The 27573-nt window shown below is 35.5% G+C and overlaps 1 protein-coding gene, 1 long non-coding RNA gene and 1 pseudogene across 4 annotated transcripts; 1 reads left to right on the top strand and 2 right to left on the bottom strand.

Moving 5' to 3' along the window:
• Positions 1-3045: 3045 nt before the first annotated feature.
• LOC113303505 lies at positions 3046-4019 on the bottom strand. The gene is made up of 3 exons (XR_003337544.1): positions 3888-4019; positions 3729-3802; positions 3046-3148 (listed from the first exon to the last, which is right to left on the bottom strand). It is a non-coding gene; the product is annotated as an uncharacterized LOC113303505 (long non-coding RNA).
• Positions 4020-18482: 14463 nt separating this feature from the next.
• Positions 18483-26222, top strand: LOC113301489 (annotated as a pseudogene).
• Positions 23840-25604, bottom strand: LOC113301487 (auxin-responsive protein IAA33-like). Of its 3 annotated transcripts, XM_026550262.1 has the most exons (3): positions 25044-25604; positions 24794-24953; positions 23840-24658 (listed from the first exon to the last, which is right to left on the bottom strand). In XM_026550262.1, the coding sequence occupies exons 1-3, from the start codon at positions 25180-25182 to the stop codon at positions 24571-24573; spliced, it is 387 nt and encodes a 128-aa protein (XP_026406047.1). In that variant the 5' UTR covers positions 25183-25604; the 3' UTR covers positions 23840-24570. The 3 variants fall into 3 exon arrangements, with proteins under 3 accessions (XP_026406047.1, XP_026406045.1, XP_026406046.1); XM_026550260.1 differs by having other exon boundaries at positions 24794-25604; XM_026550261.1 differs by having other exon boundaries at positions 24790-25596.
• Positions 26223-27573: the final 1351 nt, after the last annotated feature.

The raw sequence follows: 27573 nt of genomic DNA, 5'->3' as shown, positions 1-27573 counted from the left end.
AAAATGCAAAAAACTGCATCTCATGATGACACAACAGATCACTTTTCGAGGTGATCAATATATATGAACACCTATCTGATGATTGTTTCGGCCAAAAAGTATATGACGATGGCAGGACAGGTCAGTGTGCAGGTGATTGTAACATTCAAAATGAAAGAGATTGCCTTAATTCATTCGAATACGATACTGTCGGTATTGCCTTCATTCTATAAACAAAACCGACAACAACAGTCGGCATTGAAATCATCATTTATCAAAGGCGACAGACCAATCAGTATTGAATTTATCCTAAAAACTATACCGACGGAGACACTGTTAATGAATCTGGAAGTGAACTTTTAGATTTTAACCCTAACAAAACAATCAAAACACAAAATAGTCGGAGAGGAAGAGTGGTCGGAGAGGAAGAGAAGTCTGTAATATAATGAAGGGGATACTTTCTTAGGTTTTCCTTTTCTTTTTAGAAAAAAATACCTCTTAACCAGAATCCAGCTCCATGTAACATTGAGTATCCCGAATTTGTGGAGATATACCCAATTGGAGGTTAAAAAAAAATAAAAAATTATGTTTTGAGGGATTTTTTGGGAGGGATTTTGTCACCCTTCCCTTTTCTGTATTTTTTTTTTCTTTGTACGGTAAATTTCATGGAATTTTGTGAAGGTTTTGGACTTGTTTTTGTAACCATGAAACAACCAAGGATGTGTATCCTTGCTGTTGCTGTAGGAAGTTGAATGATGAAGAAATTGTAGGTGAAGAAATTGATTGAGCTCAATGCAACAAGGAAAAACACACCCTCTCAAGCACAATATATTGCATATTAATTATTTGATAAAAGGCCTGAAAGAGGGAGGGGAAATTCCTTTTTCCTTTTTCTCTGGTTTAATTTCATGCTTCACTAAATCCTTATCTCTAATAGTTGCTGTTCTTTTTTGATTTTGAAGAATGGGTAGTTCTTAATCATCTTGTTACAGAGTTTAGTGATTTGATTTCTTTTGCTCATGACTTTGAAAATGATGAGCTCTTCAATTTAGGTTTGATATGTGTATTTGGGGATTTATATCTCTAACCATGTTTATAATGCGTCATGTTAACTTGTATAGCCGTCTCCAAGTTAGTAGGGGTATAATTAGCTTTTAGTTACCTAGAACATTGAAATCAGCTGCCGACATAATGATTACTTAACTTTATACCCATAATGAATATACGGAGGAATAAAAAAATAATATATAATCACGTCCTTCTCTCTTTGTGTTGCTCTCGGCTCTTCCATTTCGTCGTCTTCTTCCCTGTTTGTCTTCTCTTTCTCCATTTTTATTGTACCTTAAAAGTAAAACACTAATCTTAAGTATTCCGAATGATTTGATTCTTGATGAGTCTTACTCTTACCTTTTCCCAGTTACATCTCTTGTGAGAAACTCCATAACTTCATATGAATTTTTACCAGACATTAAGATACCAGATCAACAACAAAAGTGAAGGAGGAGAGCTACGATGGATATAATCAAGGTGAAGGAGCAGATCAAACGACGCATTAGAAAATGAAGATTTTAGCAACTACGATTTTTGAACAAAATTAATTTGGATGATGATCAAACAGCATGTTATTAATCTGTTTTGGGATAAAGGTGCGGATGAAATTTGATTATAGAAAAGTTAATTTTAAAAAAATTTATGCTTAGACTTTACTGGGTTCAAATTAGTCTCCGCAGAGACTTCACCGGGTTTCAGTCAATCTCCGAGAAAAGAAGGAAAGGGGCAAAAGAAAGGATTAAATGGTGACCGTATAGATTTCAAGTAGGCCCTTGAAATTTTCGTATGATAAAGAAAATCTTGGGAATCTGTAAATATTTAGTTTCAGCTAGTTGTAGAATAAAAAAATATATTTTTGAAAGGGTAACAACGGAAATAAACAAAACAAGTCAGATTCCTAAAAATCTCAAATACCAAAACAAAATTACAAATCCCACTGTCAAAATATATTATTCTATTTTTCCTTAAGGTGTATGCGGGGATACAAGTTAATAAGAGCCGTTTATAATAAGTAAATTAATGAATTGGGAACTAGCCGTTTATAATAAGTAAATTAATGAATTGGGAACTTCGTTTAGATGATGAAAATCGAATTTCAACTTCCTAGTTTTGTTTTTCAAACACACAAAATTGGTCAAAAAGACCAAAACAAAAAATTCATGGGTGAAATAGATTTTTAGGTTTAGATACTGTTTACATAGTCAAAAATTAGAAAAATACTGTTCATTTATCCAAAATGGATATTTGACTCAGAATATTTTTTATTTATTAACCTGAAGAGACAATTATGTCCATATCTTCTACAAATGTTTACTGGGATGGAGAAGAACAAAGAAATCTATAAAAAACAGAGTACAACAACAACAAAAAAACAGAATTAGTTTGCTCTGTTTTGCTCTGTTTTACGAGTTAATTGCAAGCAAAACAGAGTACTCAAACAGAGCAAAAAAACAGAGCACTAAAACAGAGCAAAAAACAGGGCAAAACAGAGCTTGTACAACAAAATACAGAGTACGTAAAACAGAGCTTGTACAACATTCAACCACTGTAACTGCAAATCCTTCCAGCTTCCCTGTAAGCAGTTATAAGACCACCTGCAGTTCACTGCCTTCTCTGCCAGGCCAAGTGCTATCAACAACTCCAGTCAAAATGGCTAAGCCTTTAACACCTTTAAGAACTGCTGAAGGTATTGATCTCACAGGTTTCAATCGAGCAGCCTATCCATTTAAGAGTAATTTAGTAAATTTAAATTGCCATTATTCTCCATTAACCAATACCTTTCACCCCATCAAAGTATACTTATGCTTCACATTTTAACTGCCATGAACCATCGTTTGATGGGGTTATTTGTAGGTCACAGGGTCCACAACTTGACTAAACCTTCAAAAAAGCAGCCCATGGAAAATGCCCAAGGGAGCCCTTTAGGATGATGTAGATCTTTTTCATTCAATAAAATGAAGAGGCAATGTACTGTCTCAACTATCAACACATGTTCAGTATAAACAATTACCTAGGTAAAGACGCATGTTGTCTCTGAAGTGGAGGAGTGCTTCTCTCACCGCTTTTACCATAATGCTCCTCCAAATGAGCAAACTGTCGTTTGAAACGATCAACTCCACTATGTTGGCATAAAATGAGCAAATGGTCAGTTATGATAACTACTCCTCTTGAGATAAAATATTTATTATAAATTATCAAATTTGATAACAAACCGACTAATAGTTTTAATAACTGAAGCAAAACTAATAGATTTGATCAGAAATTGCTTAGTTTGGCAAACCTCAAATATAGGTTATGGAGTGTAAGAATATAGTGTTTCAACAAAGGTCAAAATTCCAATGTACTGCAGGTGAACATGCAAAAACCTCATGATAGGTACCTAAAGATGTAACGATAAAATGAGCATGTTTATCTGCAATTATACTAGAACTGGTTTACCTAGAACCACAATGAGCATTAAGAAAATCAACATGCTTCTGCAAGTTATATCGAGGAAACATGCTAGAACATCTAATTATGTCGACAATTGTTCCAGCAACTGTGATATGAACCAGGATGATCACAATCATGACACGACTAATGTTCACTAATAGACAAAGTAAGAAATAATTGCACAACAAAAATCGTCTTCAAAAAGGGTGTCTCACAAAGAAGGATAATAAACAAAGTTGATCAGAGAATCTAATCACGTGGCGTACCTTGGGTACAGGAAGCTAGTTTGATCTGCACCATTCAGGTATTCCTGAAGCATTTGGGGATGATACTCCAATATCTGTTGATTTTAAGAAAATAGTTATATTACAAAGCATCTATTAAATGAAAGATGTAAAATAATTGAGATCAAGCTGTTCAGATACCTCTCGGTAAATTAATTCTCGTACATCTTCCTTCGACAATTTCGTCCTTTCAAACTCAAACTCAAATTTTGAGATGGGTTGCGTTGATGGTTCACGGTCCACATTTGCCAAACCATGAAAATATGGATCAGCTAATGCATGTGATTACAACCAAGAGTTAAAAAAAAAGAAGCATATAAATAATTTGGATGATACGTTTTTTTCATTCAAGGAATCAACTTTGTTATACATATTGAAATATATCGGTTATAAAATCTGACTTCTTCAGCAGTTTAGTATAAGATGAAACCGTTTTTGATAGACGCATTTATGTGTCTAATATAGCTCATTTGTATATATTGTTAGTGCTCAATTTTGTACTTATTTGGTTATTTTATTTATTTGTAGGTGTTTTTAGAAGAATAAGGATTTGCGGCGAAATTGGCTGAAAATGCGGCGTTTGGACCTCCGTTGATAGAGTACCGGAAGTACCCCAGAAATACCCCGGAGGAACCCCGGAAAAAGTGCGGAAAATGCCCCAGAGGACACTTGCTATACGGATCCTTGATTTTGGATAAGGGGTAACCTAATTACTAAGGGGTGACCCATTTCCAGGCAGCTGCTAAAGGGAGACCAGCCACAGATAAGGGGAGGTCAACTTCTCAAATTTAAAAGCAAATTTTGGCGGGAAAATGCATGCATCGTCTGGCAGATTTTGGTTCGATTATTGGAGGAGTTTTAATGCGATTAAACACCGGAAATCAGTTGGGATAATCCTGTTAGACCTAAACAGACCCTATGCAAGTGATTGGGCTGATCGAATTGGGCTGGAATGTCCGTGAGAAGCGATCAAAGTCCAAACAGAATATGTGTTCTCTGTGAAGTTTTCAAATATATTTAGAGATTCTGGGAGAGTTTTACGTTGAAGTAAAGTGTATCTAGTCTTGTTTAAGGATTAGGAGAATTTTGGAGCGTAAGAAATTTCCAGAAGACGCGTACAAAGCAACAGAAAAGAGATTTCTCTCTCAACTGCACGTGAAGAAAAAAGGGAGATAAACTCGGATTTAATCGAGTTATTTGGACTCTATTGGTATATAAAGGCTGGTGGGAAGTGAGAGAAAGTTTTATCAAGAGTTAGGGGTCGATTGGGAGGCCAGCAGAGAGGCGCAGGAGGAGTTGCAGGAATTGTACCTGCTGCTGCTGCTGCCATTAACAAAGCTCGAAGAACACGAAGAACACACCAGCATAGACAGTCGTTTATCAACAGTGTCAACGACTAGCGTCCGAGGGTCTTAAAACAGCAGCGTCAACAGCAGCCGTGAGGTATCGTTTTTACAGCAGTGGTATTCTATCGTTCTTCTCTGGACGCTTAAAGAGGGTCGTAGTTTCACTGTATTATATTTTTCACTCTTTTAATCATATTTTGAGCATCAAGTATGTATTTTAAGAACATGATTATTATGATTAGCTAAACCCCAATACTGGGATGATGGAGGAAGCTGTTTTTCAGCCATGTGGTTATTTAAATAATTCTTAATTCACTTTTTGCACCGATTTTAATTGATTTATGATTTCAATTAATTACTTGTGATTTTGTTTGATGGAACATGCTTAGTCCTAGGGATTCTTGATGTTCCATGCTTATCATATACAAGTAATATTTTATGGAATCTAATTTGGCAAAGATAGAGTTAATACTTGTTTTATTTTGAGCTATAATCGCCTAGAATTATTTTCTGAGCCACTTGAATATGAAACACATTGGAATCCTGAGTCCTGGTTCCTCTTGATCTTGTGACATATTGTGTATATATTTTTGTTTTAAAAATCTTTTCAAGTCCGAGCATCGAATCCGTATTTACCGCAATCTTAATATTACAACAGTTTTCATCCTAGTTTAAAATGGGTGAAACCAAATTCAACCCAATTTAGTATAGGATGAAAACCAATTGCATGGTAGTTTAAAATGGGTGAAACCAAATTCAACCCAATTTAGTGTAGGATGAAAACCAGTTTCATCCTTGTTTACAATTAGTGATACCTAATTCAAAAATCATAGATTCATCCTACCTATAGATGAAACTGATTTCATCCTATTTTAAAATGAGTGAAAGCAAATTCAACCCAATTTAGTAAAGGATGAAACCCATCCTTGTTTACAATGAGAGAAACTAGTTTCATCCTTGTTTAAACTTAGATGAAAACAACTTCAGCTCAACCCAAAACAGGATGAAACCAGTTTCATCCAAGCCTAATTCAATTAATCTCAAACTAGTTTAAGCAATTCAATCCAAACCATAAACATGGATGAAAAACAATTCAATCAAATTCAAAACAGGATGATACCCGTTTCATCCATGTTTAAGCAATAAGGAAAAATAAAAAGTCTATAATGCATTCATCTCATAGTTTTTGGGTTTAATACAGGATGATACCGGTTTTGTCTATAACAAGATGATACAAGTTTCATAATTATTTAGACATGGATGAAAATCATTTCAACCAAATTCAAATTAATGATAACATTTGGATCCAATTATTTCTGACTTGAAGCTTGTATGTAGAACAAAATCACTTCATAAAGTGTTTATGCAAAATAGCTAGATACATGCATATCTCTGAATCTACATCAAAAAATTCAGTTTTGTAATCAATCTAAACATCCAAAAGACCCTCTAATTTAGCCTTAATCTTTCGCACAATCTCATAGATTGACAAAACAAACTATCAATTCATAATGAATAAATGAAGAACTTGTAATCACTTACCTCGTCAAAGACGAATCAACGAAATTTATCATCACCAGATTCAACATGGAACCATCTTATTCATCTTCATCGATCGATTGCAATTTCTTCACTTCTCTAAAACAAACCCATCCATCGATCCCATCTCAAATTCATCTTCTTTGATTCTTACAGCCAAGAACTGAATAACACCACCACTAAATCAAACCAAATACCACCAGAAAACTTGAACTCTTTTCTCCTCACTGCCATCAACACAATCCATGACAGCAGCTTCAAGTCAGATCCCAAATTCGACACCCACAGCATCGACCACCAACACCATTATTCTCCAATAATCAATATCACACCCTACTTCTCCACAACTTCAATTATTCATCAAATCGCAGTAGCAAACCCTATTTCTTTTAAATCAATCGACATGAATAATATAATTTATCAGATTTAAATTCAAACGCAGATTTATTTTCGGTGAAACGGTGTATAAAGAAGATGAAGACGATGATACTTGTTTTGTTTGGTAACGGAGATGATGGAAAACAAGAAAGATGAGGTGCAGAAGTGATGGAAAACGAGAGCTTTCTTTTGGTTTTTTTAGATCTGATTTATGTTTGAGGAGACGGAGAAGACGAGAAGAAGATATCCCTTCCAAAAGGGTATTAACGTAAACTCCTCTCCATTGGCTATTTGACGCAGGCCGAATCCTAACTGTCTATTTGGCCCAGGAAACACCTAATTTTGGCTATATAGCCCATTTTCTGTTTCAAACATCCAAAACATACTTACTGTTGGAGTTATAAACTGAGATCCAACTGTTGGAGCTATAAACTGAGATCCGACCGTCGGATCTTGCTGAATTTTGGATATGTTGTTCTTAGATGTATCGGGACAACTCGGTTAAAATTTCAGCATGATCGATCTAGGATAAGGGGAAGAAAATGTTGTATTACAGAGAAGCACACAACTTCCTACCTTATGTGACAATCTCTATTGGATTCACTTTTGTATGGCTAAATGGTTCTTATTTCTTCCTTTTGGAATTGGTAACTTACTATCTTTGTTCTATATTTCTCATTTATGTTGCTGCTTGAACCTCTAGAATATACATTGCATACACTTGAAATTTTCATCCTACATATCGGCATGTTTCAACTGTTATGGAAGTGGCACATATGAGTGTTGACTGTTGGAGTGCGCTGTATGCTTAATAACTATATTTTCTTTTAAATTTACTAGTACGGTGCTACGGTATCTCATCCGCTATGGCTTTACGAGAATCTCATTTTTGATCCCTTTTGCATATTTGTATGTGAATGACTCTTCCATTCTGTGGTATCTAATATTTAGAGAGCGTATCGAATGTGGTCAGGCAAATGTGGCAGTTAACTATGTTGTCGTGGGCGTAAGGCGCCGCGTGGCATCAGGTGTAAAATCTCGAGCCGCAGCGTAGAATAATAATTCTCACAGAGGTTTATGTTCTTGACAAAAACAGATAGTAAGGATCTATTTCTTAACATAATTAGTTTTAGGATTTTAAAATATTAATGTATGACTTAATGAAAAAAGAATTTCAAAAGATTTTTGACAATGTTTTTTTTTCTTTTTCGGAATGAAATGCCTAAAAAGGCGACCCCTGGACGCTACTTTTTAAACCATCTCCTTACCCACTATGTGGCGCCCAAGTTCATAATAAAGCCACTGACGCCTAGGGGACGCCATTGACACATAGGCGGTTAATGTTAATTTAACCTTTTAAAATTAAGTCATGAACTCTCGTTAAGTTTTGGTATTCTTATTTCAACATTTTTAGTAGAAGTACTGTATACCAAATTTACTTTGTGATGCACTGTGTACTAAATGGTGTATCGATGTCCATTAACCTTGCTCATTTTCTGTGTACTTAAATGTGGTGTTGGAACTTATTCTTTTCGTCTTGTTCAGAGATTTATGAAAAATTTATTAGCCTCTGGTCAGACGAAGCTCTAGTGTTTCATGGCTAGAAAGGGAATCTATCTAGATGCTTGTTAATTATAATTATTAGCTAGATATGTATATCGTCACCTGGCTTGCATTCTTTTCAAAATTAAGCTGAGAAGGAAAGATCTCTTTCATAATAGCGCAACAGTTGTTAAATTTGAATCATCCTTAAATTACTGGACCTAGCCAAACTAGTTCAGGACAAATGGCGAAGTGGCATTTAGAAATGTGTTCTATAATTTTCATGTATGCTTAGTTACTTTGTGTGCTTGAGTATTCTTAAGCTATAGGTGCTTTAATGTTTAAGAATATATTCGGAGCCATTGACTTCGGGTGCAGTACTTGATTGAATGACCTAGATCATGGAAAAACGTTAGTATCTACTACTGTAGATCTTGTAGTAACCATGCATGTGTACATGAATGTTACATATGTACTTTATGTTTTGTAGTACCAGTACTGAGAAATGAAAGGAGCCTGTCTTTGACTGTCGAAATTTCTCTATGGAATTTATCTATCCAAAGCCTCGATAGGGTACTTAAATTTTTAGTCAAACTAATAGGTGCCATGAAACAAGAGGTACTTAACCTAAGGTCACCCATATGGGTAATGATGAGCACGAAAGTGCGACACATTTTCACTCATAAATACATTAGTTAGGACTCATTTGATCACTAATAAACTTGTTTGTGGGTATTTTTAGGAAATAAATGTTTTTGGAAGAATCGGCTCGAAAAACTGCTAAGGGCACCCCGAAGGACATTTGCTAAGCAGACTCCAATTTTGGCTAAGGGGCACCCAGTTACGAAGGGGCACCTTAATTGCTATTCGCACACCGGACTCGGATAAGGGGCACCCATCTTCTTCTTCGTTTGAATTTGAAATTGGCGGGAATAATTGAGCTTCACGGACCAGAATTAGGGTTTGTAAATTGGAGTTGTTAGAGGGAGACTAAAGTGTTGAAACTTTTTGGATTTTCTTTCCTAAGCCAAACAGGGCTGGTAAGGTCGTTGAAATCAATTCAGTTTGGCTGGTTAGTCGTGTGGAAGAAAAACAGAGAACTTTGAAAACCCGAGACTACTGATGGATTTTCTGGAAGAGTTTCAGTGAGACTCAATCACTGATTTCGATTGGGATGAAATTGAGAGGCCCAAACAATGCTGTCATGGCTGTTCGAACAAGCCTAATTGGGATGGATAATGGTATGGAGGAAAAAGAGAGGGAAGAAACTCGGATTCTTCTGAATTCAAGCCCTGAGGATTTGCCGAGTGTTTTTAGGGATTTTCTCATACATGTTGATTGTGTTGACCCTGTTTCGTCTAAACAGGGAAGGTATGTGGGTTAGTTTCGAAGAAAAAGGAATGAAACGTGCGATAATGAGAAAACATATTGGAAGAGATACACGGGGTTCTGTTGGGGTTGTTTTGGAAATTTTGAGCATGTTTACAGCGTGTTGACTCACTTTTGAACGTTAACCGAGTATAATGGAGTGTGTCTGCAGCAATTGAACGCATGAAGGAGGCAAGAAAGGGAAGAAAATATATTGAGGATATAATCTTTTACTTCCGAATCATGGAGGAATATTTGGAGTGATTGAGCGAGATTTCTTGGTGCTGTTGGCTATATAAAGGGTGCTGGTGTTGCAGAGAAGGGTATCGAGTGAGAGGGGTAAAGAACAGAGGGTTGCAGAGAAGAAGAAGAAGAAGAAGAAGAAGAAGAAGAACAATTGACGTCCACTGACTGTCACAGAGAACTGTCGTTAATAAATAGTACTCGTAACAGTCAGTTTGGCATGCTTAATTTGAATTTACAACAACTCTTGTAACGGTGATTTCTGTAACGATCTTACAGCGTTGCAGATTCATTGTATTATTAGTTTTTTTTTATAAAAACAACATTTGAGCTATGAATTATATTTTTGAGTGTGTTCTTATCATGAGAAGCTAAACCCCGACACTGGATTGACGGAGGAAGACGAATTTCGTACATGGGTGAATTTATTTTATTCTCTATTTGACTTTTGCACTAATTAAAATAGAATTATGATTTTGATTAATTAGTTATCATTTTATTTGATCGGTCATGCTTGCTTAAATGTTTGATGTCCCATGCTTACGATTTATAACTAATATTTTGATAATCTACCTTGGCAAAAATAAGAGTCCATGTCGTTTTATTTATTGAGCGATAATTGTTGAGAATAAATAATTGAGCCCTATGCTATGAATTCGGTGAACTCCTAGTCCTAGTAACTCTCGCTTTTGCTTTCTATTTTCATTAAACCTGTAAATTTAATCTTCACAAGTCTTAGAGTTCGAATCCTATTTACAATAACGACAATAAAAATCTAATCATTTTGGCGCCGCCGAGGCGGATTTGTTTTTAGATTAATTTTTAGGTTTTTTTTATACAATATTTTCATTTCTTTTTAGATTTTTTTTTTCCTTTTTATGCTTTTCTTTTTGTATTTATTTTCAGGGACATTTTGAGGATGATGACTCCTTCTGGGGATACGTCATCTAAGATGACGCTGGCGGAATATAAGCGTAGAAAGTCAAATTATCAGGAAACCTCATCTGAGATGACGTTTGCTGAATATAAGCGTAGGCAACGGTAGTTTCTACTCCACATGTGGTAAGTGAAGAATCACCTTTAACAATATATGAGAAGTATTACAAACACATACCGCCTAGTTTGGAACAAAGATTGAGAGTTCTTGAATGTTAAAGATTATATGTTGATGATGATGAATCTTGTAGTGACTCTCTGTTCCAAACAGAACATATAGATGACCCTGTGGATGATTGTGTGGATGATTTTCCTAATTCCATAGATGAATCCATCCCACAAGATAATTCACCCAACTTAGAGGTTGTTTCTAGACCCCTGGACTTCCAAAAGTTGCCTAATTTAGGGTTAGAATTGCGTGCTTCTAAAGTGTTGTTGGATTACTTTTCATCTAAGTACCCAGAGGACTTGCCTATTCCTGATATCGTGCATGAACCAATTGATATTTCCCCGGTACCAATAGTATCCCCATATTTTGTTATATACTCACTTCCATGTGAAGTAAAAACTAGGTTTGGGGGTAATCCTCTACTTCAGACAGTTTCAATGTCACCATATTTTCATAGCATAATTGTGAAGCTGTCGTTTGTAAATACTGTATTTTGGGTTGATCCCCAAATTTTCAGGCTGTTAATTTTTGGGGATCCATTTCTGTACAGTCCAGTAGGTATATTTATTTTATTTTGGTTTACTTTTTGCATTTCTCATCTTAATATTTGCGTTGGATGACTCAATTACATTGAGGACAATGTAATGTTTAAGTGTGGGGGAGTGGTTAAGTTTTTACTTTCTTGTTTCAGGATTTTTTCTTGCAAATTATGATCAGCTGTAAAAAAAAATAAAAATTGTTGTTAGGGTTATGACCAGCTGTGTAGCGGGTCTTGGATTTTTTTTTTTTTTTTATGATTGTTAGGGTTATGACCAGCTGTGTAGAGGGACTTTTCTCTTTTCTTGCATGTTATGACTAGATGTGTAGCGGGTCTAAAAAATAAAAGAGTTTGTTGTTAGGGTTATGACCAGCTGTGTAGCGGGTCTTGGAATTTTTTTTTATGATTGTTAGGGTTATGACCAGCTGTGTAGCGGGTCTTTTCTCTTTTCTTGCATGTTATGACCAGATGTGTAGCAGGTCTAAAAAAAATAAAAATAAAAATAAAAAAATAATATTTATATGACCAGCTGTGTAGCGGGTCTCTCCCTCTCTCTCTCTCTTATTATATGACCAGCTGTGTAGCGGGTCAATTTTCTGTTTTGCTCGAGGACTAGCAAAATGTAAGTGTGGGGGAATTTGATGAGCACGAAAGTGCGACACATTTTCACTCATAAATACATTAGCTGTGACTCGTTTTATCACTAATAAACTTGTTTGTGGGTATTTTTAGGAAATAAACGTTTTTGGAAGTCGAAAAACTGCTAAGGGCACCCCCGAAGGACATTTGCTAAGCGGACCCCAATTTCGGTTAAGTGGCACCCAGTTACTAAGGAGCACCCTATTTGCTCGCACACCGGACTCGGATAAGGGGCACCCATCTTCTTCTTCGTTTGAATCTGAAATTGGCGGGAATAATTGAGCTTCACGGACCAGAATTAGGGATTGTAAATTGGAGTTGTTAGAGGGAGACTAAAGAGCTGAAACTTTTTGGGTTTTCTTTCCTAAGCCAAACAGGGATGGTAAGGTCGTTGGATTCGATTCAGTTTGGCTGGTTAGTCGTGCGAAAGAAAAACAGGGAACTTTGAAAACCCGAGACTACTGATGGATTTTTTGGAAGAGTTTCAGTGAGACTCAATCACTGATTTCGATTGGGATGAAATTGAGCGGCCCAAAAAATCCTGGTATGGCTGTTCGAACGAGCCTAATTGGGCTGGATAATGGTATGGAGGAAAAACAGAGGGAAGAAACTCGGATTCTTCTGAATTCAAGTCCTGAGGATTTGTCGAGTGTTTTTAAGGATTTTCTCATACATGTTGATTATGTTGACCATGTTTCGTCTAAACAGGGAAGGTATGTGGGTTAGTTTCTAAGAAAAAGGAATGAAAGGTGCGATAATGAGAAAACAGATTGGAAGAGATACACGGGGTTCTGTTGGGGTTGTTTTGGAAAGTTTGAGCATGTTTACAGCGTGTTGACTCACTTTTGAACGTTAACCAAGTATAATGGAGTGTGTCTGCAGCAATTGAGCGCATGAAGGAGGCAAGAAAGGGAAGAAAATATCTCGAGGATATATTCTTTTACTGCCGAGTAATGGAGGAATATTTGGAGTGATTGAGCGAGATTTCTTGGTACTGCTGGCTATATAAAGGGTGCTGGTGTTGCAGAGAAGGGTATCGAGTGAGAGGGGTAAAGAACAGAGGGTTGCAGAGAAGAAGAAGAACAGTTGACGTCCACTGACTGTCGCAGAGAACTGTCGTTAATAAATAATACTCGTAACAGTCAGTTTGGCACGCTTAATTTGAATTTGCAACAACTCTTGTAACGGTGATTTCTGTAACGATCTTACAGCGTTGCAGATTCATTGTATTATTAGTTTTCTTTAATAAAAACACCATTTGAGTTATGAATTATATTTTTGAGTGTGTTCTTATCATGAGAAGCTAAACCCCGACACTGGGTCGACGGAGGAAGACGAATTTCGTACATGGGTGAATTTATTTCATCCTCTATTTGACTTTTGCACTAATTAAAATAGAATTATGATTTGAATTAATTAGTTATCATTTTATTTGATGGGTCATGCTTTCTTAAATGTTTGATGTCCCATGCTTACGATTTATAACTAATATTTTGAGAATCTACCTTGGAAAAAATAAGAGTCCATGTTGTTTTATTTATTGAGCGATAATTGTTGAGAATAAACAATTGAGCCTTATGATATGAATTCGGTGAACTCCTAGTCCCAGTAACCCTCGCTTTTGATTTCTACTTTCATTAAACCTTTAAATTTAATCTTCACAAGTTTTAGAATTCGAATCCTATTTATAACAACGACAATAAAAATCTAATCAGGTAATGGGTGCTAAATAACGTTTCAAGAAATAGACTTGTTTGGTGTTGACCTTGCTTTCACTGTGTTGAATATAGATATGGAGTATGGTTCAGATGTACCTATTGGTATCTTTATTTTCGTAAATGTTGTTTTGGTACATTAATCGGTTTTGCATTTCTTTTAAGTGTGATGTTAACTCGAGTTAGCATTTCTATTTATCCTATATATTGGCTCTCTACATATTGTAACTGAGGTTATATGGTTTCTGAATTTGTTTAAACTATTGCTTGGAATGGGTTTTGTATTCAGGAACTTCACAGGTCCATATTCAATATGTTGTAGTTGGGAGCAGAGTGTACGACATAAGCAACTACTTTGAGCAGAATGGAGTGGTTAACCACAGCATATGGTTTACCCAGCTTTTTATTGGTGTTGGTGTGTACATTAATCGTATACGATAATTAGAAACAATTTCTATGTAACTATTCTGTCGTGTTTGTTGGTGAAAAATGACCTATTGCTTTTGGTGCATATCATATGCCACTGTTCAAGTACAATTGGGTTGCAATGACATGTCTTAGATTATACTTTACAATTATCCTAGACTATATTGCACTATAAATGTGGTTGGTTTAGTCTTGTAATTACATATGGTTACTTATTAAATTATGCACGCGTTGATAGTAAAATTTTCACTTGCTTTTACAATTTGTGATGTATATTTCTAGTTTGTATATTAGTTAAGGTATTATGGACACTTCGGTGATGGTTGTTTATTCTCTTGGTGAAGTCTCCTGTGTATGCATTATCGTGTATTCTACTGTTTATTTTAAGTAGCAGGTATAGGTGTAGGTATAGATATAGACATGGACATCATGCCAGTAATTGATAGCTGGGTATAATTGTTACTATACAATTCAGAATATCCACTGCAAGAAATAATTGCTACCTGAAAAGGTCAGGTAGTTCATATTATTTACCAAGAGATAGTTGTTATAATCGTAAGTAGTTTATACTATTTAAGAAAGGCAAAGTAACGACGAACCACGGTCGTGCTTGATCCCTTCGAGCAACGGAGAGGGTACGCAGGAAGCCGCTATGCGGTTCAGCACAAGTCTACATGGTTGTTCATATCATCTGAAAATGTTGGTTGCTGTTTTGGCAGTTCATACCTTCTGTTCGGGGATGATTGCAACCTTGACATAAGCAACCGGCCTTATAAATTATTGGAGTTGGAAACTGGACTTCTTTCATTTTTGGAAACTGGCCATTGTTAGAATCGGCAACTGGCCGCGTATAAATTATTGGGGTTGGCAATTGGCCATCTCCCATTTTTTGGCAACTGGACATTGTTAGAATCGGCAACTGTCCGCGTATAAATTATTGGGGTTGGAAACTGGCCATTGTTAGAATCAGCAAGTGGCCGTATAAATTATTGGAATTGTCAACTAGCCATATTAATTGTTAGGATTGGCAACTGGCCATATAAGTTTATTATTTTTGGCAATTGGTCGTCTCTCATTTTGACAACTGGTCGTCTCTAGTCTCTCATAATTGCAGAATAAATGCTAAGTGTGCTTGGTTGTAATGCAGTTTGGGTAATCCGAATTCGAATTGCTCAGAAGAATTTGAAGATCTGCTTATTTGAGTGGCGTATCGAAGAGTGCTAAGCGCGCTGAAACCCTGTTCGCTGGAAGTCCAGATTTTCTGATCTGTCACATGCCCGCTAACTCATCCAGATCAACCCATGACCCGATTGAATTGGTCTGACTCGTGTTGAGTCAGTCACTATCACAAACACTTGACATAGTTTTAAGCATGTTTAGTTTTGATACAACTTGTACACAACACAAAGGGTCAAGTTTCAGAGTCTCTAGATTTCTCAATTCTAATTCAAAACTAACACCTGATAGCTATTTAGAAAGGTGGCGGTATCCTCTACAACTTTGTCGTTATCACCGGAAGCCAATTCTGATCCTAACATACCTAGAAAAGTTGATTTAAATACTCACTCGCCGTTGTTTCCAGAATTTCAGTCACAACGGGTATACTTCTAAATTTCATGAAAATTTTTGTATAAATCCAAATCAACCAAACTCAGTTGCTATAAAAAATGAGAGATCCATCTACAAGTTTCATGTTTACCCAGGGACTAATTCATGTTTTAAGATGACCATAATGATGCTCAAACCTAGGGCAGAGACACTCAAACCGCATGAAATCATTATCATCATGATGTTATTCATATCTTAGTTGATTTTATTCTATTTCTAACATCTAAAGACCACCCATATCATAATAACACATTAAAAACTAGCAAAAAGGTTACTTTAGCCAAATAGAACTCATCATGAACACCACCATCATTGTCATCATTAACTTTATTATTATCTTCCATTCTTTCGTCGTCAAAAACTAATGAGCTGTATATGGCTAGTATTACCATAAAATATCTACCTTATTAAACCTCTCTGGTTTTTATTTTTTCTCTCGGACACATATATTCTCTCTATTATCTATTCATCTTATCGGACAATCTCCATGATCAATATTCTTTATCTTTATCTATATTATTCTTAGTCTCCTGTATTCTTTGCATTTCTTCATTAAAATTTATTTTGCACAGTACTACTTACTTAAGGTTTCTCTCATTTAATCTTAACTCTAGCTTCCCATTTCTCAAGAATTTGATGGAAATGATATATCCATCAAATTCTTCTCCTACTCTTTGTTTCTCTAAAGATATAACACCATCTTCTTCCCCTCATGCTAACGCGTGAAGGAGATAAATATAAACCTAAATTTGATTAAATTCAATATATAAGAATTTTCTAACACTTCCATTACACTCCTCATAGGAAGCTATATGTAGATGGGCTTGTAATAACGATGAGTTTTTGTAACTAGCTCTTGAGTAGTCGGGCTCCACTAGTTTCTCATATTTAAACGGTCCAATGCTGAAATCAAACTAGATTAGCTGAAGTGAAACTCTGTATAATCATCTTCAGGTTGTCGTATTGTTTTCATCCGGTGTCCAAATGACGCGTTCAAGTAGTCAATTTTGCATAATTTTTCGAGATCTATCTTTTGGAAATATTGGTTTATCCAAATCATTATATTATTTACTAAAATAATTAATATTCAATTTTTATTTATTAGGTCAATATGCGGCGTGATCGGTAATTGACTAGCCTAATGGCGTTGATGTGCTTGAGGATCTTTACACCTAATCCAAAAGTTGCTGCCAAAAATCATGGAAAGGAGATAGCTAAGGGGTCAAATGCTATCACTCCCTTGGGTATTTTCCCTCCTACTTAACCCTAAAAACATTTCTCATTTGAATCTTTACCAACTTTAACCTAATTCAAAGAGAAAATGGATGTTGACCTCAAAAAGGTAAAGAAAGAAGCATGGAAAAACAAGAAGAAGCCTATCTTTTCAGTTCAAGCAATGATGATTCGCAGGAAAATGGAAATGTTTGATTAGAGCCAATGAGGAAAAAACCACATTATCCGGAAGAAGAACCTGAAACCCTCAAAAGAAACAAACATGTTGTTGATAAAAGGTTGGAAATGCACATAGATGGGGAGAATTCTTTGGATAATAGTATCCTAGGGAGTTCAGCTAATGATATTGGGGTAATATTCATTCACTCTCTTTCTATTAAATTCTTTATCAACATTTTTTACATGATCAACAACATGTTTTTCATAATTTAAGGCTTGATAAGTACGTTATCTTGCAACACAGAAACTATCTGACACACTATGAGGCTACTATTAGAAAAACTATTTTCCATTACCTAATTGTATCATGTTTTTGACAATTTTTCACTACTCTAGCATGGAACTTCCAAGGGCTAGGCACAAGGGTACCAAAAAATATCTTAATGACATGCTAAACAAACTAAGTCATGACTAATCATTTTTTTAAACCAAATTAGAAAACAAAACTTAAGGAAAATCATGTCGGATATTAATGTCCAAAATTATTGGTTTGTGGAACCAAGTGGGGCTAGTGGTACTGTTGATGGCCTAGCATTGATATGAAAAAGCAATTTAACCACTCAGTTTATTGACTTTTATTTGAACCATATCAATGTTATTGTCACCTCTTCTCATAGCCCCTTGAAAAATTTATGATTTTTCTAGATTTCACACCTAGGGGCACCCCATAAATGGGGATTTTTTTTTAGTCGGCGCTGTAAACCATGCCCGACTGTAATAAAAAATATCTCTCAATATGTGGGGTATCCCCAAATATGCTTTTTTTTTTTTTTTTTTCTTTTTCTAAAAGAAAGGCTTTGTTTGCGGAGGACTTGTGTCTCTCTAGCAAAAACAAGATGCTTGGAATCCGATTCCGAACCATTCGGGGAAAAGCAAACCAATCACTCATAAGAACAACTGGTCCAACAACAAAACTCCAGCAAACTCATCTTCTCCGCATCCCATTCCCTCCCTTTAAGAAACCATCCTTTTCTCTCTCCAAACTCAACTATCACAAGATCGTTTCCTTCAAGTGTTACCAATCAACAATGGCTAATCCCTCAAATGAGATCTCAACTAAACCTAATATTACTCACGTCATTTTTGACATGGATGGTCTATTACTTGATACAGAGAAATTTTATACGGAAGTTCAAGAAGTTATCTTAGCTGGTTATGGGAAAACATTCGATTGGTCATTGAAAGCTAAAATGATGGGCATGAAAGCTATTGAAGCAGCTAAAGTGTTTGTTAAAGAGACTGGAATTAGTGACTCATTAACTGCTGAACAATTTCTTGTTAAAAGAGAAGATATGTTGTTGAATCTGTTTCCTACTTCAGAATTAATGCCGGGTATTTTATTTATTTATTTTATTATTTGAATTCCTTTACATTTCTATGAATTGAATTAGATTAAATTGATTTTTGTTTATATTGATGTTAAAATCACTCGTGGGTTTTCAATGGTTCTTGTTTCAATAATTACTGGTTAGAATCGTTTTTCAGTGGTCTTATGTTTGATCTATAAGTACAGTGTAATTCAGGGTGGGGAATACCATTTTAGTTGAAAAAGCTTAGAATTATATGTTGGAATATGTAGGGTGTGACAATGGAGGGTTTGCTGTAAAAATTTAAGTGATCCGAGTAATGCTGTAAAAATTTAAGTGATCCGAGTAATGAAGTTATATTGGTATCTGATTCATAATGTCAAAATTATGTGATGCATAGTAGTGTTTGTTTGAACACTGATAGGTGATAGGTACATAGACATTCTTGATGCGTTTTGATAATCGGTATCATCTATATGTGTATTCTATTATGTCTAGGTTCATGGTGTTTTATGTATCTGTAATTCTTTGTTGATTTCTATTTTGTAGTAGTTATATTCTTTTTGTTGAGAAAGAAAGAGCGTACTTAGATAAGGGAAATGTAGGAAAACCAGATTGGTGTTATTGGAAATCCCATTTCTAGATTCCAATCCAGGAATGCATTCCCAGGATTGTGATTCCGTTCCTGTCATTGAAACTTATCCTTAGGAATGTGGCTTGGAATTGTCATAGAAAATTTGCTAGCGACCATGTTTACCTTGGAAACATAATTTTTGTTACTGTCTTGGCAAAACAACCTAGATACATGCTTTCATGTAACTTTGAATCCCAACTCCAAAATGCTGCATTCATTGGTTATGGAGCTTAGACACAAAATTAATTCTACTACTTCTGAACTTTCCTAAGTGTGAAAATACGAGCACGACTGTATAGCGTAAAAAAAGCTTGTAAAGCTATCAGAAGTAGTAGCAGAGTAGCTGCTAGAAGTGTAAGAAACCGCCATGAGTTGAACACATAATTCTTCATAAATTTTGTCACTCTGACCTTCCAGTTACCATCATAGTATTTCTTTATATCTAGGATCACCTTATCTAACAATGGCACTTTAGTTATTCTCACTGATTTACTCATTCCGTTCCACAGGTTAGCCACCTCTTCATCACTTTCAAGCGGTTCAAAAGGATCCCACTTTCTCTTAGTAATTTTGCATCATCTGCAGTGTCTATAACCCCATTCATTAGTTCAGTATAACGGGTAAAAACTAACGGCCCAGATGCAGTGGATGCTTCATAAGCAACTAAATTTCTTAATATGACCTCACTATTAATGTCCAAACTAACAGCAGGGAGGAAAAGGGTAACCGTTCTCTCATCAAATCTGATGGTTTCAATGTTTCCGTCTGTGGCTGAAAAACGAATGCCCGACTTGAAGAGTTCGGTTACAGATGGGATATTAATCTCCTCAATCAGTGGCGGTTCGTTAAGGTTTTTGGTTGGACCATCACTTTCAGGTTTTATGTTCTTATTTTCTTGATAGAAGAATAAATGCTGGATGGGTAGTTTGAACAAGGAAAAGCAGGGGAGATGAGTGAGGATGGTCCATATGGCTACTAATGTAACGGGTTTAGAAACAGTGGCATTTTGAAGGAAACTGATTATTTTTCTGTTAAGCTTTTTCAGCCACATCCATATCTCATGCATCAATGTTTTTACATTACCAGTCCTGGCAAAGTAAGATTCCTTGTCGCCTTTAGTTGTCGTCGCCCCATTGTCACTTTGATCATTATCAGATTCTTTTGTTATTGCAACTGAAGACAATTCTTCTGGTTTTCTTTGCACGAGCATATAGTATAGACAATCTAGCAAGTGAACACGCCCCGTGACTGAAGCTTGACCATTTGATGAGAAGCAATCGTCATCCTCCAACACAGAATATCATCTGCTGTTTCTAAGGATGAATATTGGACCTCTAAGATCTTTCTGAGTAAGAATAAAGGAATTTGATTTTCGAGCATCATGACATCTCTTAGGATCGCATTATGGGCGGATCTCCTTCCCGAGTAGTCAACCAAATGTAACATCCTAAATGATACTTTTGGTAGGAGTTTACCTTCTTTGATGGCAAAAATTTGAAGAAATTCGAGTAAGAATGAAGCATCAACAGCCATGAGCCATGCTAGAGTTTCGCAGTTAAAATCGATATACTTATGGTAGCATGAACGAATTCTTAGATCGAGTTTTGTCAAGTGACCTTCAACTAGGTGTTGGAATTTAAGCCCATCCATCAGTTGTTTCTGCCTTCTCTTGGCTGCTTCAAGTTTGTATCTTCCCATCTCATATAGCTCAGGTCTCCAATGATGGTAGGGACCAAGGGATATTTGCTGAGGAATGTAAGCGTCTGGTTTGTAGGCCTTAAGGCTTTTGGGGACATTAGAGATGCAAACAGAGATAGTGTTGGTATCCTTGTCATCTTCAATGTCTCCTTCTTCTAGGATTTCTCTTATTTGTATGACCCATTGGTTTAAGTCTAATTTAGGGATTGACATTGATGAAGTTATGGTTGCTTCTGGAACAGGAGGTGACATGTGTGCTAAATGATAAAGAGGAGTAGTTTCATGGGTGCAAAACATTTTTTTTTGTTCTTTACTTGTTTGCTCAAGCTTGAAAGAAGTTAGGAGACTTGAATACTGGTTTAAATGTTATTAAGTGCTAGTTTATCTGTTATGCATGTAGAGGTAAAACTGTAATAGGGTATAATTAATTCTGAAAGTTGGAGTTTTGTTTTGGAAGAACAAAATGCTTTTTAATTTTTTTAATGTTTGGCCATAAAAGTTTTATAAAATAGGTAATTAATTAACATTTACATTTTCCGTTTCACTGATATGTTGTTAGAATACATGTGTTAGCAGATTTCTCTGATTATATCTTTATTGTTAGATTTTTTTTTGTGTCAAATTTGGCGTATTATTTCTCAAGGACTCTATAACATGTTTGCGCCAATGTCAAAATTTGACAATCCTGAATGACTTAAACCTACTGTATAAGCGCCACATAAATTAGATGTTGATAACAAAATAGCTATGTAGTCACTTGACTTAATCTCATATATGCTCTTATTAACCAATTTCTATTTCATTTTTACAGGGGTTAGTCGTCTAGTTAACCATCTTAAAGAACATGGGGTACCAATTGCTGTTGCTACAGGGTAATGTTTGTTTGCCCTTGTTTTCGTTATTTTCTCCTTTATTTGCGTACACAGTTCGATGTTCTGCGGCCTTTGTATGAAAACTGAACTCATGCCTTCTTTGAAATGAGTCGCATGATACTTCAGTAAATGAAACTTTTATTTTTTCAGAAACTGGTTTATCAACTAGACAAATGATAGAAAGAATGTTTCAGAAATCATGAATATTATTGACCCAATTTTCTTGTCTTCTTTTGGCAGTTCTCATAAGAGACATTTCGAACTGAAACACACAAAAACATGGTGAAATATTTTCGAAGATGCATCATATAGTTACGGGGGATGATCCAGAAGTTAAACAAGGCAAGCCAGCCCCAGATGTATTTTTAGCAGCTGCCAGAAGATTTGAGGTACTCCTAATCTGAAATATTAAAAATTTAGATTACAATTCTCTCTTAGGTTAGCAACTGATATTCTGCTGCTTTTTTTGATGGCATTTCTTTAATTTGTTAATTGTCGATTCTGTAAATTGTTCGCAACAATTTTTTCCATGATCCAGGAAAGCCCAGTAGATGTGACAAAGATCCTAGTCTTTGAAGATGCGCCTTCAGGAGTCGCTGCAGCAAAAAGTGCTGGAATGTAAGTAGCTACAAGCTTTATTATTCCGTTCTTATTGAACGTGTTCCAAATTTGATTTTGGTGGGAGCCTGATGCAAAATTCTATTCGTTACGGACAATTGAAAGCTGTGAAACTCAAAGGCTTTACAAAGTTCTTCAAAGTTGTGTGATTTGCTCAATTACCTAAACAATATTGAATTTGCATGTTTACAATTTGCGTGTTTACAATAACTTCAGAAAACATATTATTGGCTTGTGCTGAAATTATGTTGATGGAAGCACTTTGCGCTCTAATATTTCATATCCTATGTAGCAGTAAACATGTAAACTAAGTATGAATCAGACTACTGATCAAGTACGAAAAATTGAGTGTATTCAAGAGATTCTTTGACAGTTGATGTAAACTACTAGAGAGCACAAACTCCCAACCTAATTCCTAATTACTAGTAAAACATTTCTTTGCTTGGTGATTGGGTGGATACCAATCAAAGTCGTTTGGGAGTCTGAATCTTTTCACACTTTTCAAACATGGTTTAAACCCAAAACCAGGAACTTGGTTGAAGTTGCTTCATTTCCGTTTCCGTTTCGAGAACAACCAATTATAATGCTAGGATTTGTTCGCCAACTGCCTGATGTTTCGAGTAGCAGCACTAATCTTGTAGTACTATGTTACAACTCTTATGTCAGACATACGACATATAAGATAAGCTTGGGATTCCCCCTAAATGAACCAGTTCTTTGTAGGAACCCAATAACGCAAAGAAAGAGATTTCCGAGGTGTGCACAGTTTGGGGCAAGGAAATGTTCTTACTTCACAGCTTATCACATTTTGAAACAAAATGAAGTATTTAAATTAAGTAACCCGATTCATTTGGGTTTCAACTTTCTAATGTTATCAGTTTCCTACTGTCATGTGCAGGTATGTAGTAATGGTTCCAGATCCGAGATTGGATGGTTCTTATCAAGCTGCTGCAGATCAAGTTCTAAGTTCCTTGTTGGACTTCAACCCAAGTGATTGGGGTTTGCATCTTTCAAGGATGCCACAAACTAAAGTTGCAGCTACAGTATTTGGTAAGATTTAAGCACTATTTCTACAGGCCATAGTATGATCAAAGACCTTAAATTTGAAATATATTGATTGAATTAGCTGAAAAGGCACTGTCAGTAATTCATCTGCCCTTATGAACAACATTATTTTAGTTGAGTTTAACAATTTTTGGATATTCCTTATACGGGGATGATTGGCATAACACACTTAAACTTGAATTCCATAGTTACAATGTATGTTTTAGGTTTAAATTTGTAATGATTTTCCACAAGAATCTGTCTTTTCATATGTCATCATCCTCGATAACTGTTCGACCAGTGGTCACTTAATATCCTTCTTGGTTCAGCTTAGACTGCACTCCTTAAACCCATTGTTTCTTTTTCAAACCTTGAGTTTGAGAAGTCAAATTCAGATCTAAACGATTATTGATACCAAACTTTTCCTTAGGTAGTCAATAAGCCATGTATGTGACACAATCTGAGGCAATTTAGTATTTATATTGTCTCTGATCCGAGGTAATGAAGTTGAACAAACTTCGTATTAAACTATTTTTATTGTCTCTGATCTGTGTTTGAAATTCATCTGAGTAACCACACTCCAAATTGTGTTCATATGCATAAAACTCTTACATTACAAATTGCTAACCCACTGATGTTAGGTTTTTCGTGTAGGTTTACGTACGTTCCTTGCTTAATTCCATATTATTGTGTCTTCATATGTATAACTAAACATGAAAAGCTAGCAGTGGTCTTAATTAGTACTGTTACAATTAGGATTCTACTCCTCCCCATCTGCCTCTCCTTGATTTTTCTTTAACTGGAATTATCCGAATTCTCTTTGCTAGTCTAACAAAATCCCTGCAAAATTTCAGAAGTGTAATTTAAATTCCTCCAAAACTAAGAAATAGAACTAGTAGTAGTATACTAAAAGCAAGAACTTCAGTATCTTATAATTAAGGAGTTGTTAAAAAAGGATATTAGGTTTGTACTTGCTTCCAATTAAGATCTCCAGCAAGGAGAAGGTCATCTTCCATATCTTCATAAGCAATAAGGTGACCAGGAATGGCATTAGAGAGAGAAAGCAGTTGTTCCTCTTTACTAGTACTATTGTTGTCAATGACGAGTGTTGAAAGATGATGATCTCCTATTACACCTGCATCGACAAACATTTGACGCAGAGCTTTAGCTAGACTATGATAATTTGAATGTTCATCAAGACTTATACGTTGACATATTGAACGACCTTCAAGTACTACGGTCACTTTTGGAATCACTTTCAAAAGAGTTTCATCTTCTTTAATTTGCTGATCGTCGAATTCTACACTATGAAAACCATGAAAGTTTTTAATACGAAGCTGCATATTACTATTACTTAGAAACATAGCTTTTCGATGATGATTATGAGTAATTGCAGAACTGACGGGCCTTGCGTAAAATCCAGAACTCGGGTTAATGTTATTCACGGTTCTGTGATGATGATCATCAGAATTATCTGTATTGAGTTTCGTTTGTAGTATCGAGTTTCTTCTTTTTAGTGAATTTTGTTGTTGTTGTTGATGATGGTTGGAAATATTAATTCAAAATATCGGGAATTAAACCTAATAATTAGGTACTGTTATACGTGTGATTATGGGAGACCTATTATTTGGGATTTCCTATTATTTAGGTAATGTTGAACGTGATTTAATATAGGAAATGGGAGCTAAAGTTTAGGAATTAATTGTTAGTGGGTTAATCAGTGGTTAGTGATTTAGTCTAATGTAAATTCTATTTAAGGATGTTTTTGTTAATGAAAATATGCAGAAGAAGTTTAATCAAAATGTAGTACTGATTTTTCGTGTGTTCAATCTCTCTCTTACTCCTCTATGTGCTATGTTGGGAAAATCCCACAAATGATGAGACTCAAATGAAGTATTATTCATGACCTCGTTTTTCTGATGAATTTTCTTATTTTTGGGATTGGTTGGAAGATTCATGTGGAAGCAAGTTAATTCTAGAAACTGAAGTTTAGACTTTAGAGAGAGACAGGGCAGTTTAGTTAAACTTGTTAGGTCATTATATATAGCCTCAAAATGGCTTGTGACCGTTTGTCCACTGTTTACTTTCTTGACCGTTTGTCCACTGTTTACTTTCTTGAGAGTGTAAAAGATGGTGTCTTTAAACTTTTTTCTTATTTATCGGGAGGTGGACTGGTGGAGGAAAAAAAGGCGTGGTGTAAGTTTCATAGGAGCGGCAAAGGAGTTAAAGGTAGAATTTTTTTCTTTCTTTCTGAGAACTGAATTGAATTGAAAAACGTCCCTAGGCTGGAGAGGCGACCGCGCTACGGTCGGCGAACGTCTCGCGAGTTTGACCAGGTTTGGTCGGGTTTTGTCCTGTCAGTTGTATTTTCATATTCTAATCTTATTTTATTATCTAGATTGGCTTTGGGGAGTTATCCTTGTGACAATGAACAATTGTCTCTTTTTCTTCATAGGTGTGATCAACATAGATCCAGTTTTTCAAAAAAGAAATTTTGAATCGGCATTTGTTTTTCCTGTTCCCGGTGGTATTGAGATGCCCTATATCTGTCTTTCCAGGATAATGGATATCTCCAGAAATTTTTTTCAGTCCAGTTCTTTTTTTTTTTCTTTCTCTTTATTCTCTCCACTCGGACTAATCTCCCTACCATCCATCGTAGAAGAAGTTGTACCAAAATCAGTGTGGTATCCAAAAAATCTTAGCGAATAATCTTGAATAACTTTTCACACAACAGAATAAGAATTGGTTCAACATGACATGTCCTGTCTATTCTTCTTCCCATTAACATGGATCGATGAGATTGCTGAGACAATATTTGAAGAAAAGTTCAGCTGTAACAAATCCACATGGTGATTGATAATCGAATTTCATTAGAACACAGTGAAATAACATGTGGCATAAAGTTGCCATTGATGATATCAATCGAAAGCAAACCAGAAAATCATAAATCATAAAGTTGCCACTAGATTTGCTCAGTAGCTTTTAAATCTCAAATCAAAACCCACGTAATTCTAGATTAAAGTTAGACTTGATTGGATTACCAAATATATTTGCCAACTGTTTTCAGAACAAAGCGCAATCGAGGAGGACAATAGATTGTGCATTATGCTTCAAAGACAAAGATGATATGCCTTTGTAACATTGTAAGATTTTACATACATATTATGGAAAAGATAAGATTACATTTCTCAATATATTTAATTCCCTAGTTTTTAACATTTCTTACACCATTTATAATTTAGGCACTTATTTCAAGGCAGGACAAATTAGAAAAATGTGTAAAATAATTACCAATTTTGTTAAGTATTTAAGAGATTAAACAAAATCCATATTTTAACTAGTAAACTAAAACGTACGATTTATAAACATGGCTCACAATGCAGCTGCAGACTCGGTAGCTAAAGAAGTAAGGATCAAATGACTACAACATGCGTCAAAAACACTTGCAACAACAAGTGCAAAAAGAAAACATTATTTTTAATGTTTTTGATAAAAATGAAATTGTTGACCCGATGTACTATATTTCTTAATTAATATATTATCTTTTTTATAAAAATAAAATAAAATAAAATAAAATAAAATGTAGGAAGTGCTCTACCGAAATGTAGGGTCTCATATGTGACAAACCGGAACTCGGTTTTGCTTATAAGTTTGCAAACCGGTCCGCGTACCATGACTCACCCGATTCACGAACGACTCATGTATTTGTACTTTGTGCATTTACCGACTATGTCGATTGTGTTCAATTGCAGTTA

Source organism: Papaver somniferum, chromosome 8 (genome assembly GCF_003573695.1).
Source record: "Papaver somniferum cultivar HN1 chromosome 8, ASM357369v1, whole genome shotgun sequence".
In the NCBI taxonomy this organism is placed as follows: Eukaryota; Viridiplantae; Streptophyta; class Magnoliopsida; order Ranunculales; family Papaveraceae; genus Papaver; species Papaver somniferum.
This window is presented reverse-complemented; position numbering and strand designations above follow the sequence as displayed.

Excerpts from the sequence above, each read along its gene's own strand:
- LOC113301487 (XM_026550260.1), bottom strand. The coding sequence starts at position 25,182 with ATGTTTCTAAGTAATAGTAATATGCAGCTTCGTATTAAAAACTTTCAT. Across the intron at positions 24,659-24,793 it reads GCTGGAGATCTTAATTGGAA|GGATTTTGTTAGACTAGCAA; the intron begins GCAAGTACAAAC and ends GAAATTTTGCAG.